The following is a 14,753-nucleotide window of genomic DNA, read 5'->3' as shown; positions in this document are numbered from 1 at the left end:
CTTAGTCGTGATTTTTTCTGTAAGAGACTTGACTCTCACAAACTGTTTCTGGGGAGTTGAATCACTCCTAAATATTATCCTGATGTCATATTGATAACATATTTGTTGACAGGTATCGGACAAACTTTTCACATATGGTTTACAAACCGTGGGAGTTTCTGAGGTTTGTCCTTTTATGTCTGGTCCAGATTTCTTGGATCTGATGTCATGCTCGCTAAATAGATGTTTCAGTGGAGGTTTTCTCTTAAACTGCCCATCTCCTATTGATATGCACTGCTATTACTACATATCACTTTTGCTCGTTGTTGTAGGTAACGGACGATTCATTTCTTTACATTATATGGATAATGGGAGTTGAAGTTTAGGTACTGTCCAGTGAAAGTTTGCTTTCGGTATAAAGATGACATAAACTCCTGACCATTGCGGGTTATCAGCACATTTAGGAATGATACTTTACGTTCTTTTTCCATTGTGAACTGTATAGTTGGACGCATAGGGTTTACATGGTCTAGTAATGTTTGAACATCTTCTTATAGGACCAGAGTATAAATGTGTCATCCACATTTCGTAACCGCATTGTTCGCTTTAGTAGTATTGATTCAAATGCCATTTCCTCAAAGTATTTCATGTATGAATTGGCCAGTACCGGGGACGATGGTGATCCCATCGCTAGACCTTCTTCCAGCCTATATATATATCAGATCACATCACGAAGTATGTAGTTTCTAAACAGAAGCTCAACATCTCCATTATATTGTCAATTGGGATGCAAGTACCTTCCTTTAGTGAGGCATCAAAAGTCAGCTTATCCCGTACCACTGTTAGAGTCTTATCAGTGGGGTCTTTCGTGAACAGATTCACTACATCTAGTCGCACCATTTGCTTGGAATAAATGAGAGCATTGTTTATTATTTCCATGAAGTGAGATGAATTCTTGGCATATGATGGGGATTTGCCGAGTACTGGGTTGATTATATCTACCAGAAATCGGTTCAATGGATGGCATGCTTAAGCTCGGGCACTGACAATGAGCCTTAATGGAATACCTTCTTTGTGGATCTTAGGAAGGCCGTATAGGTGTGGTAGCTTGCTGTAATGTTGTACTAGCTGTCTGTATTTTGTAGGTGGTATTCAGTCCTTATTATTTCTGATTATCTGTGACAGCTTCCTCTCCGTTTTCAAGGTTGTGTTCTTTTCCACTTTACAATAGCCACTATATTCTATTAAATCTGCTAATTTCTTGGAATATTCTGCTCTTTCCATTAACACTGTAGCATTGACTTTTAACGGGAATTTATCATGACATCCAGTGAACGTTATCCCATTGCCCAACAAGAAGGGAAAAAACACGAAAGAATACAACGATAAACATTTTTTAATACATGGGAAGGTAAATAGGGAAATAAAGGTATAGTCAGTTTTATGTTCACCAATAACAGTATCTGCCAAATTAGTCCCTCTGGCGGTTCTCAAAGAACTCCATTAACAATAGTGTAAGGGGTAGTAGGGGTAAGAATGTGGGTGTAGTCAGGGCTTACTGCGTGTCAAAGAACTTAAATAAAACACGTCAACACATAATCTTTTTAAAAGAGGGTTATGTAAATTACCTCCCTTGCGCCATTAACTTAAATGTTCTCATTCGATAAAATTTCAAGCCTCTTGGTCCTGTAATCCAAGAAAATAATCACAATCTTCTGTGGAGTAATGTATTTCTATAGAAGATTTCTTAGTTCCTTTTGACGTGAATTCTAATGCCTTATTGGAGATAGTATTCTTTTTTACAAGACCAATTCAAGACCTTTTTTTACATAGGCATAACCAATTATCAAGGACCAGAGACCAATTGAGGATGAGGGGTAAGAGTTACAGTAGTGAATTGAACAGTATAGTAATCGTTAGAAATGGAAATTCGGTAAATTTGTGAACTTAAATGGAACGGCTCATCAAGAACTTGTTTATGTTGGACTTGAAGACAACCATATTGTAGTCAGCTGGAAAGCAGGAAAACGGAAGACAATTCTACAAGCGTGCAGTTCTAAGAAAGAAGCTTTGTTAATGGAATCTACGTTAATGTTTAGGCCCAGATAAAGAGTAGAGGGAATTATTGACAGTGTTTTCACCTAGACAAGTGTTTCTTGTAACAGTTTTGCGAGGGGGGGCATAGATTTAAGCTCAGTCGAGAACTTATAAAAAAATAACGATAAACATCTCTTCTGTGAGACAGAGGTTGAAGGGAAGAGAAAAGGACATCTCCTACGAGGCTACGATGTATATTTTGAACTCTATCAAGGCAGGACAAGTCCTTTCTAGCAGCTCCTGTCCAGATGTGGCAACAGTACTCTATCCTTGACGTACTTGGCTCTTATATAGATAGAGAATTTCATCATCAGTGAGATATCTACTGGATCAATAGAAGGATCCCACCATTTTTCCAGCGGCTTTGGAAACAGATTTGATGTACGTGTTCCATTATAGATCCGGAGTAAAGGTCAAGCCCAGAAGCTTGTCAAAATATGAGGCCTTTCCAAGACGAGATCAATTCACTTTAATTTATGCCAGATCGGGATCAGAACGTGTATGATGTAAAGATAGAAGCTTGGTTTTAGATGCATTAAAAGTAACTAGCCACTCCTTTCTCCATTGTACCACGTACTCAAGATCAGAGGAGAGAGAATCGAAGAGAACTTGGTCGTTTACTGTCTTAGATGTGCTATGAGAGATGGTAGTGTCATCAGCATAAATGTCTACGAATGATGTAAGGATGTGATTTGGAAGATAATTAATGTAAGTTAGGAAAAGAGTTGGGCCCATGATGGACCCCTGAGGGACTCCATAATTAATACTGTGGGCTTCTAATTTTTGCCCATCAACTACTACTCTTATGAACCTATCAGAGAGAAATGATTTAATAATTGGGAAGACATTTCCAGCTATACCATTGCTAGAGATCTTGTGAAGTAAACTTTTATGCTATACCCTATCAAAGGCCTTTGATATGTCAAGAGCAATTGCCCTAGAAAGGTTGCCTCCGTCGAGAGATTCGCTAATCCTATGAGATATAACTGTAAGCAGATCTGCTGTAGATCTAGCAGAATGGAAACCATATTGAGTGTCATTAAGGTTATTTTTGTTGTGATGGTTGATTACTTCTGTATTTAACACAGATTCCAGCAACTTACTCATGGCGCACAGGAGACTTATTGGCATGTACTGAGAGGGAGATGAGCGATCACCTGACTTTTTAAATACAGGGCATACTGATGAGATTTTCCAGGTTGGTAGGAAGCAATTCTCCTTAAGACAACGTTTAAACAGTTTTGTAAGTATGGGTGCTAGTTCTGGTTAAAGTCTTTTGAATATTATAATTGGAATACCGTCAGAGCCGGTTGCTTAACCGGAATCAGGGTTTTTGATTAGCTTTGCAACATCACGTACAGATATTTGTATATACATAGCGTGTTTTCTGATACAGGAGGAAATATTGGGGGTTGGCGGCCTTCATTTGCAAAGGATAGAATTAGCCTCAAAGTTCTTTGGCAAAGAGTTTGGCTTTGTCTGATACTGACGAGATTACCTCAGGTCCATTGATCATAGTTGGGATAGAGCACACGCTACTGTTCAGGATTCTGTTTGCTATTTGCCAAACTGGTGTGAATCAAGCCGCTTCTCAGCTACTTTAGACTTGACGGATTGAGTATACAACTCTCTTGCGTTCTTTATTACTTTCTTACAATGGTTGCTGGTAATCCTGAAAGCGTCTTTAGTCTCCATACATCTATTACGTTGGAAGCAATGGAAAAGTGATTCCTGTACGCAATGGCAGCGGCACATTCTGGAGAGAACCATGGCTGACTGCTAGGTTTTTGCTGGAACTATTTGGGAGGGGGTATAAAACGGTTTATACCGAGTATCATTGCGCTTTTTCAAGCAACAAGTCTTGTGCCAAGAAAGGAAAATGAATAATTCCAGTATAAACATCTCCAATCTCCCCAGAACGGCTTTAGGAATAAAGCCTTTAAATAGTTATTTCTTCCTTGGTTAAGACGTCGTAGTAATTTCGTTTACAAAACTGATTTTTTAAACAGTCTTTTCTGACTAATTCTGTGTCATCTTTCTTGAGGAATCTCGATTGAAGAAATAGAAACCAAACCACTGGTTTCTTTCGTTTAAACTTGTGGTTTTTAACGTCTTTTCTCTTGATGCAGGATAGCGAGCCGACTTTTTTCTCGTGTTCAGAACTTCCAACAATATGGTGTACACATCTCCTTTTATGAATCGAAAGACAGGCATTCAACACGGGATATAGCAAGTAGTAGCAGCACAAAATAAACCAAGAAAAGAGGGGGTAAAAGGGGATGGAGAGAGAAGGAAAGACAAAAGGTCGAAAATAAAATGTCTACACTTTGTCTGCTGGTAGTATTATGATATCATTGTCTCCGCGCAGGGACTTGATAGCTAATACTTCTTCCTTTGAGATGTTCGGTTTTGGAGGCTTTGAATTCTCGAGTGCTTGTCTCACTTTCCTCCTTAGTTCATCTCCCTGTGCCTTGGGCTTATTCAAGGCTATCTCCTTTATTGGAGCTATGAGATCTTAGTATGGAATTCGCTTGATAGATGAGACCTTTGTTTAGCACTGATTCCTCAGTGGAAGTTAGCTAACGTTTACTTTGATTGAGAATGGCTCTTGTTGGTGAATGGTGGACCTGAAGTTTTACGTCCTTAGCTTTTAGATTTTTCAATTTCTTCATTAAGCGAGACTTAACCTCCTTAAATTATTTCTTATTGGATATGTCCCGGTTATCTTTGATGCGGGTTTTGTCATCAGTTCGATATATACTCTCCAGGCTCGAGGTAATGACATTTGAAATTTCGGTCTGTAATTGATTGTTATTCCACCGACTATTGAGGATTCTGTCTCGGACGAGCTCATGCTTTACTCGTTTTGCGATCTTCTGTGTCCGTCTGGAGCTGACTGGTAGTTTCAACGTAAAGCCTGATGGAACTAGCTTAAGGGCATGGCATCTGCATAGGAATGTAAAATGGTTAGTCATTCTTGCCTGTTTTTGGTAGAGTTTTTCAATGTTTCCATTTTTGTATTATTTCGCGTCCGTCCCGAATTGATACGGCGTTTCTGAATTTTAAGAGTCAGAATTATATATATATATATATATATATATATATATATATATATATATATATATATATATATATATTGAATTCTTCGGACTAATGTTCTCACCTTTTATGTAATTTCCCCAACGTTTCACACGATATAATTTCCCACCTTTTTCAGATATACCTTGTTGAACGGGATTTTTCCGTTTAACTAAGGGATTTAGGTGAAGAGTACTCACCGAGCACTCAACAACTCCAGAAAGTATTGGGGGAAAGTGAGGAACCCTAGTTATTGGGGGATCCCTTGGAATTGCAGGAATGGCTTAGGGCTATGGACAAGAAAAGGATCATTTATAGGCTGAAGGACATAGAAACGGTACTCCTAGCAAATGACTGTGCAGTGGGGACTGTATCAAAATTCATCGGGAAGATATACGAGGGGGACCCGGGGATAAGTTGGGCGCTGCTGAATGAGGCATTACAAAGGCAATATGCTACGGAGGTACTGCCATAGAGGCGATGAGAAGCCTCATGAAGATTAAACAGAAGGAGGGGGAATTGACATCGGAGTTGGGTGATCGCATGGAGGAATTAGCCAAGATCGCATATTCCGACGAGATAATTAGACAGGAAGCGGTGATTCAGACCCAATTAGTAAACCTGTTCATCGATGCTCTTGGGGATGGGGACGTCAGAAGGGACGTACTCCGGGGTTCCCCAGACAATCTTACTCAGGCGGTAGTGATGGCGGTAGGAGCAGTTAGGTAGTGGGAGAGGGTAAGGGCAAAGTACACCCGAAATCAGGCAAGGTCCAATAATAGATCATCAGAGGGGAGGAAAGAGCCGTGTAGAGCACGGGTGGTGCACCAAGACGACGTTACAGACGCTCCCGAAAACTGGGAAGAGTAGGCAGACCCCAGCCGGAAGGAATGGAGGCTTGGAAATGGGTGGTCTAAGCCAACCTATGGTAGACGCGGGCTGGCATGCTGGACCTGTAGCCATGAAGGTCACAAAGCAGTGGAGTGTCCCACTAAATGGGGGGGCATCTCAGGGAACGTCCCTGTATGAAGTTTGGTGAACGGGAACGGGATAAACGGAAGACCAATCAAGTATCCCAGATACAACCTGCCCAAAGGCCGTCGGGAAACGCCACCGGGCCACCCTCGCAAATTAACAGGGTGGGCCTATTAAAAGAACAGCCAGAATGGCAGTGTTGGCACTGTCAACAGGTAGGGCACCCAAAGAAGGATTGCCCAGCCAGGAGGCGAGGTGTCCCCCGAATCAGAAGGGACATGAAAAACGCAACCTGCACGGAGAGATTTTGGACTAAGGGGTATCGTGGTGATTATTCCCTTAGTAGTCAGCGACTTCCAGCTCTGTACAGACCGGATGGACGCAAGGAGGTTTACGAGGAGCTACTCTTGCCGGCACCTATGGCCGGTTGGGCCCTAACAAAGAGAAGACAATATACTCCTTGCAGAGCTCCGGAGGAAAAGGAGGACAGGGGAAGAATCGAGGGAATAAGGAATTAGTATGTGATTAGTATTAAGAATGAGAGGGTGTAGCATTGAGGGTGAATGCTTGGCTCCGGATGGTTACGCCATCGCGCAATAGGGTGGACGCCCTCGGTCGTGTAGGTGTGGCTGGCTGGAACAGGGACCACCCTGATGTGAAAAGAGTCAAAGCAACCGTAGTTATCCCGATAAGAAGGATAGAAGTGAGGAGGTTTTGTCTGACAGACACTCATATTTTTCAGCTTTTTGATAAGGCTGCTCACGTGTATGCTGACACTTGTGGTAGAAACTGCCTTCGGTATCGTCTTTCGGACGTAGGAAAGTATTACTAAGAATACAAGCAGAATTACCTCATCATCTGAGACTGCCGGTTGATCTACGGAGGGCCTATGGAAGTATTACAGCTCATTGGGGCGTGACACGTTGATGGAAGGTAGCAAGTTGCAGGTAGTTACATCCTTATCGTTGTTAGATCGGAATGGAGTAGTTGAGACCGGTTAAGAGTATCAACATAGATCGATTAAAGGATAGGCTAGACGCAATGGGGGTTGTGGAACCAGGAAATGGTACCACGAGACATGTTATCACTTGATCGGCAACGCTTGGCATTCTCGCCCTCGTATTATTGATTATCTCGGTAGGATGTGTGCTGAAGAAGTATGGGAAATTACCGGCTAGGAACGGGAGACTGGTAGCAAGGGCTGAGAGTGAGACAAGAAGCCAAGGGGTGTTGTCTTCCCGACAGGTCCGACGAGACTGCCACCGAGCAGGCCACTGTACCTCTGGAAGAGGAGGCGAGCTCAGAGGGAGAACCAAGTGTTTGTAAGGAGAAACCAAGCGCTGTCCCGAAAGAAAAAATGACAACGAAAGACATGAACTGAGGGAGTGATTAGGACTCCAATTTGAAAAAAAGAGGAGAGATTTCTTTTTAAATGCTCTATTTAAGTAAGGAGTGATTAGAGCTCCAATTATTTGAAAAAAAATAAATGACGAGAAGAGACATTTATATATATATTTTTTAATGTTCTTTTGACCATGAAGAAGTGAACTTTTTGCATGAATTGACGCGGTCAGGACTGTCCGTTTCAGTTTTACCCTCACCACCACAAGAACGAGGGCAGGGGCGGTGTCATTTACAAGTAAAGGAAAACATTGTGTGGGAGGGGAGTGATGTAACACTGTAAAGCGTTTAAGTTAAAAGATATGGAAAGTGCGGGACGAGAAATCGAATCTGGCTCATGGGTTTTAGAATTACTGATACAAGTCGGTAGATAAATAACAGAGTTGAACAGAAACAAGCGGAAAGCCAAACTTTTATAAACAGAAAACTACCGCTAAAAATAGATCGGAGAAAACAATAGAAAAGTTGAACGGATCGACATTTGATAGGTATAAATACGGTATTGAATGTCGATCGAGCGACCCGACTAATTGACCGGTTGAAACACTTGATACGTATGAATGGGAGATTAATATCTTGCGTATCAGCAGTCTTAGGTACAAAGGCGATGTGCAACGGGCTAGCCAAAATATATAAAACACGGGGTTTCTTTGCGAGCAGGCAGTTAGAGAGAAAAGCAGGAGACGCGCCGACCGCACCTACCGCCCCGCACCTACGCCCCGCATCTACACACCGCATCTACCACCACCACCCCGATCACAAACACGGAATTTTACAGTGTTCACACTCAAACGATTTGATGTAACAAGGAATTAGTGGTTTTGTAATACACTTAGACTTATTATTTATAACAAGTCGTAGGGTTTTTTTTTCTTTGTCTTTCTCTCTCGTCTTGTGACGTCATAATAAAACATAATAACTAGTTCCGTGACCTAGGACCGACTCTGTTGTGAAAACGTCATAATTTATGGTAGTCTCATCTGTTAACTCGCTCGAATATGTTACTTCTAACTCTTGTTCCGGGGTTCGAATCGTGCGACTTCTGTAAAGGCTTAGCACTACACTGCTGATTTCACATTGTTAAAGTGTAGATATACGTAGATACTATTTAACTAATTATTACCATAATTATATGTATATATGAACGTTACAGACGTTTAGACGCATATAGAATTAATAAATAAATATAAAAATATCGAACACGCTATCGGATTTTGGGATCACTCACCAATTTATAGCCATAATGACGTTTTGCAGACATAATGTTTTCGACGTCCATACCTTGCAAGTGCCAAGAGACTCAACTTTCTCTACAGAGATGTTCTCTTCTTCAATATTTGCTGGCAATAATCGCTTGTTTGTCTTTGCCATCAACTTAACAATTTTAAAAGCTTGTTGATTCTTATTCTTTGTGAAAAGCAAACGTGGCGATTCTTGTATAAGCCTGAAAAGATGGTTTGAAAATACATGAGCATACAAACAAATAATTTTACATAGAAATACATTAATATCAAGTAAAAATACATCTGTTCGTAATTAATATATAAACTCGTCTTTACTAATTTTAAAACTTACACCCAAATTGCATTGCAACTCATGCATCGATATATATTTCTGCTTAATGATTTTGTCTTTCGTTTTAATACCAAAATGTTTTGGTGTCAGTTCATTTGGAGAGTACATTTGTTACGATGGCGAGAATTTTTAATGATGATTAACATAATCTAAAGAAGAAATAAGAGATATGAAGAGACAGAATTTTTAATGATGATTAACATAATTTAAAGAAGAAATAAGAGATATGAAGAGACACATTGCTATTGTTACGACAAATACGACAATGACTACTCTTGAAAACCATTTACTCAGCATTTCATTCAATGGCAACACATAAAATAACATTAGTTATAGAAGACTTGAAGATTCATTGATTCTATATTATAAATGTAATTATATATTAAAATGTTATAATTATGTCCGATAACTAAACGCGTTTGTTTCCCACGTGTATTTTAACGGGTACACTGGTGCTCTTGCTTTTGACTTTCATAATACAGCGACGGTTTGTATTTTCCTAGATTTTTAAAATTATTTTTAAAATTTTTGCTGACACCTAAAAAAAATTCTATAATACAGCAAGGAAGTAAGTCATTTTCGTAAGTACGCCATTTACGTTGATTTTAAAATATTTTTTTTTCAATTTCAACCGACAATGAAGAGCGCTGTTTACCACGTGCCATTTCAACTGATTCGCTAGTGGATTTGATTTTTTACTTTAATAATTCAACGTCGAAGCCAGTCGATGTTTTCGTAGATTTTTAAATATTTTCAACAAATATAAAAATAAAATAAATAAAAATAAATGGAAATTAATTTAATGAGAAAACATTTTGTATTAATATATTTATATAAAATATAAGAACTACAAGTTTAATACAACACACAAATTCGTGATAGGAAGATACAAATAAATTTAATCTTGTGCTATGTTTCCATGATAACACATGGCGGAGTTAATCAGCACAGTTACTGCTGATGCTTTCGGCTGAATTAAAACACTGACTGATTTCGAATTCGCTAAAATTAAGTAAAAAAATAAATTAACAAATAAAGAAAAACTAAATAAATAAAAATAAGAGTAAAAACGACGATAATAATAATTATGACAATCGGTAAGAAAATACAACGATTCAAATGCATAAATAATTACAAACTAAGTCCTATTTCTGATTAAACGCTCTACTAATCGTATTTCTGCTTCCGTTTTTTAAGATATTTTTCATCTTTTTTGTTGCCTTTTCTGGCCCTTTACTTTTGAAACAGAAGTGATATTCTTTAGATAGTAAAGCTATCACCATCTCGGTTATTCCAAATGATAATATTCTTTAGATAGTAAAGCTATCACCATCTCGGTTATTCCAAATGATAATATTCTTTAGATAGTAAAGCTATCACCATCTCGGTTATTCCAAATGATAATATTCTTTAGATAGTAAAGCTATCACCATCTCGGTTATTCCAAATGATAATATTCTTTAGATAGTAAAGCTATCACCATCTCGGTTATTCCAAATGATAATATTCTTTAGATAGTAAAGCTATCACCATCTCGGTTATTCCAAATGATAATATTCTTTAGATAGTAAAGCTATCACCATCTCGGTTATTCCAAATGATAATATTCTTTAGATAGTAAAGCTATCACCATCTCGGTTATTCCAAATGATAATATTCTTTAGATAGTAAAGCTATCCCCATCTCGGTTATCTCAAATGATAACATTCTTTAGATAGTAAAGCTATCACCATCTCGGTTATTCCAAATAGTAAATTTATGTTTACTCTTTGTACTTGTGATTATTTTGGAAACAAAATGGATTTACGAGAATTAGAAAATACTTTCGATAACTTTCATTTATCTTATTTATATACGTCACATTACTTCAACACCCGGTTTTCTGCCTTGCAATAACCTTCTAATACGTCACCATATTTACTAGAAAGGCTTTAAGCAAACTATTTCTCCATTATATATATATTAAGACTATCGTAAATCAAGCAAGTTTTAATAGAAATAAAGAAGACACTAGCCAAGAATTAGTAATATCCAGATACACCGGACAATTTCGTTATTTGAGCGAAGCTCAAAATAGAAACAAAAATTAGAAAAATTAATAGACCGTCAAATGTAATATAATATGATTTGGCAATGAAAGGAACTATTGAAGAAAAATAAAATGGTAAAAAACTACAAAAAGTAATAACGAGAGAGGGGTATCTAGCACAATAGATAAAATAAGGGGGGGGGGAACAGACGAAGGAACCAGGTCTGGTTTAATCCACCGTACAGTCACCACATAAAAAATAACATTCCGAAGGAATTCTACGAAAGTATTGATAAACACATTCCGCAGAAGCAAAATAGTTAATAAAATACAGCTAAGCAATCTTTTTACACATCATCTTACTCAACCAAAATTATAATAAGCTTCAACAATGCAAAATCAGAAAGGATAAGGAAACCCAGAATAAATATAGTGAAAATAGGTGTAATTTCAGAAACCAAGATGAATGTTCACTAGAAGGGAAATCCCCAACTTCATATGCTGCCGATAAATGTAGGATCATACTGAAAACAATAGTAAAGTATACTTGGGATCGATAGAGGCCAATTCGGAGATAGATTCTGTATTCACCTTAAATACTTCAAAGATAGGTAATCCTTTAAAGATAGGTAATGAAACAAACACAAATAACACTGAGAATTACAATAATAATAAAAGTAGTAATAACGGAATGAATATTAGAATCAGAAAAGGTGGGAAGATAAATAACGCAGCACTAGATGCATTGATAACAGATTTCCGTAGAAATAAAACGGAATATAAAATAAAATGGTCCGTAGAAGAGAGGGCTAGTAAGTATAAACCAAATAAATCGAAAAGATTTAACCTTTGTATCCTTGAATCATATCACATATAAAAATCTTAGGATGATTTATTAAATAAGCACCTGGATGTAATGCAGGGACGACTGCATAAGGATAAGTACCTGTTATTCCCCATTAGACGAGACTTAATGAAATGAATAACAAAAATTGAAGATATATAAACGAATAAGTAAATAAATATACATAATGCTAGGGGGGATAAAAAGGATAAAAATGAAGATTACAGTATAACTTATGCTTCCTATAGAAAGTATAAATGAAAAGTAAATTATGCGGAAACCTACTGTTAAAATATCAACAAATTAAAACCGAAGCAAATAATGAGACATACCAAACATATTAGGTTAGATTAAATAACATTAGTAACAGTTAAAGGATTGGTGATGAACTCATAAATAGAGACAGTTTAGCACTGATAACTATAGATTTATTAAATCTATATAGCTTAAAAATGAAGCATAAATATAACAAGAGATAACTAAGAAGTACTATATATAACAAGGATATATCATATAAAGAGCTAGCTAGATATTATGGAAATATAATGGCAAAAACATATAAATATTGTAAAATAATAACAATTCACAAATTAGCCAGCAAATGCAAATTCACGAGAAATAAGTAAAGGGAAATAACTAAGAAAAAGATAATATAAGAAAAGGAAATAAGAGTGATCTCCCCTTAGTTAAAAAAAAAACTAGCGTATGGACAAAAAATGTAAAAAAACGAAATATATAATCGTAGACAGATAATCAAATACATTCCAATAATATTGTAGTTTAAATACAGAGCAATGTAAATTGATAATAATATACAATAAGATATAAATGGAGAAATAAATTTTAGGAGGCAAATTAAATAAGATGAATAACAGGAATTATTATAATCAGGAAAGTACAGCTGTTTCAGTGTTAACAGACAAACAAGTGGTAAACAAATTCTAATAGTATTGTAGTATAAAAAAACAATAATTTAAATTAAAAATAATAGATAATGATTAATAAATGGAGAAAATAAATATGAGGAGGTAAATTATATTAACTAAAATGAATTAAACGAATAATTATACATATAGAAGTATCACTAAAAGAGGAAAATAAATAAATAAAGATCTGACGAGAATTACACCCTCGACATCAGAGATGTTTGTGACATATAAAGATTGTGTTTGAATTAGATTTATTCTCCATCTGAAGAATTTGCTACATTAAAAAATCAGTGATAACAATTTTTTTCGTTTCTTGAAGATTGTTAATGAAGCAGATCTGTAACATTAATTCTTATGAGAAAATAAAAGAACATGTGTTTTCAAAAAAGTGTTAATTGAACCGTAAAAATGTATACATATATATATATATATATATATATATATATATATATATATGCTGTGAATATTGTTGAGCATTAGACAAATATTGTATCTATGTATTTTACTATGTATATTAAATAATTGCCTATAATACTATAACTAGAAAAACATAACTCTGTGAATATTTACAAGAAAATCATACAGGTATATATATATATATATATATATATATATATATATATATATATATATATATATATATATGTATATATATATATATATATATATATGGTGGATTCTCTCATTGAAGACGATGAATGAGGGTTCAGTATGCAATCTTCAGCAGCTCCCAAGCTCTGTGACACCACATGCGTAATTGCAATCCTGTATACGTCCGGCACACTCCTCCGCAGATGGTGAACTTTCATATGCTCGTAGGTCAAAGATGCCTTCTCGAATGAACAGCTAACCCTGCTTTGCTGCGTGCTCTGAAACCACAATGGCATACATATTCATTTTTAGGTGGATGTTTCTTGTGTTTTGCCTTCATATTTGCACGAAGGGCGTCCCTATGACAAAGGCGGTTATGTTCAAATTCTTTGGTCCCCAGGAAATACATCTTCCTCCATTTTCTGCGATCCCCTGCTGCACTCTCCTAGGAACTCAGAGAAATTCCACAACGTTTCAGGTTGTCTTTTAGTTTATCTTTGTAACGAAGCATGGGACGCCCTATTGGACGGCAAGAATTGTTCAGTTGCCCATAAAAAAGTTGCTTAGGAACTCTTGAGTCATCCATTCTTACAAGATGACCGGACCACCGCATTTGTATCCTGATCAAAAATGATTCAATGCCAGTAATTTCACATCTCTCCAGTAATTCACTATTCGGAACACAATCCTGCCATCCAACATTGCAGATAAAACGCAGACATCTCATATGGAAGGTGTCAAGCTGATTTATATGCTTGTGGTACAAGGTCCACGTTTCGGCACCATACAGAAGAGTAGGCAGAGCAACAGACTTGTAGACTGCCACCTTTACTTTTAGAGACACATCGTGGCTGTTCCAGAGTCTGTGTCGCAACCTACCAAATGCCTCACTAGCTTTATTTATTCTACATTGGATGTCCTTTTCAAATTTAGCATCATCAGACAAAATAGAGCCGAGGTATGTAAAAGAAGATACTGTTTTCAAAGCTTTACAATCAACATATACCACTGGCTGTGAAGAGGACGTAGTGTTTGGTTTTGGCTGGTGAATAAGTTCTGTCTATGATTCTGTTTGCTATTTTCCAAAACTGTTGGGAACCCAGCCTTAACATGTAGCAAAAATACTCCATACATTGGCAAATGGTGACCTTGATAGAAGTACAGGATACTTTAAGTAATAGCTTTCTAGCACGGTAGAGAGATCTCACCTTCCTCGCAGCGCCTGTCGCCCTTCCTACATCTTTCGTTTTGTTTT

General features: G+C 37.0%; 1 protein-coding gene across 1 annotated transcript in view; it reads right to left on the bottom strand.

Annotated features, from left to right (window-relative positions):
- Positions 1 to 14,753, bottom strand: part of LOC145247273 (organic cation/carnitine transporter 2-like) — an 84,940-nt gene that overhangs the window by 21,374 nt on the left and 48,813 nt on the right. Inside the window, exon 7 of the mRNA XM_080108878.1 lies at positions 8,759 to 8,974. Coding sequence (XP_079965004.1) covers positions 8,759 to 8,974 — 216 coding nt within the window. The remainder of the gene's footprint in view (positions 1 to 8,758; positions 8,975 to 14,753) is intronic.

Source organism: Euprymna scolopes, chromosome 25, assembly GCF_053919585.1.
Source record: "Euprymna scolopes isolate OS-2025 chromosome 25, ASM5391958v1, whole genome shotgun sequence".
Lineage (NCBI taxonomy): Eukaryota > Metazoa > Mollusca > Cephalopoda > Sepiida > Sepiolidae > Euprymna > Euprymna scolopes.
Note: the sequence above shows the minus strand (reverse complement) of the source record. Positions and strands in the feature narration are given on the sequence as shown.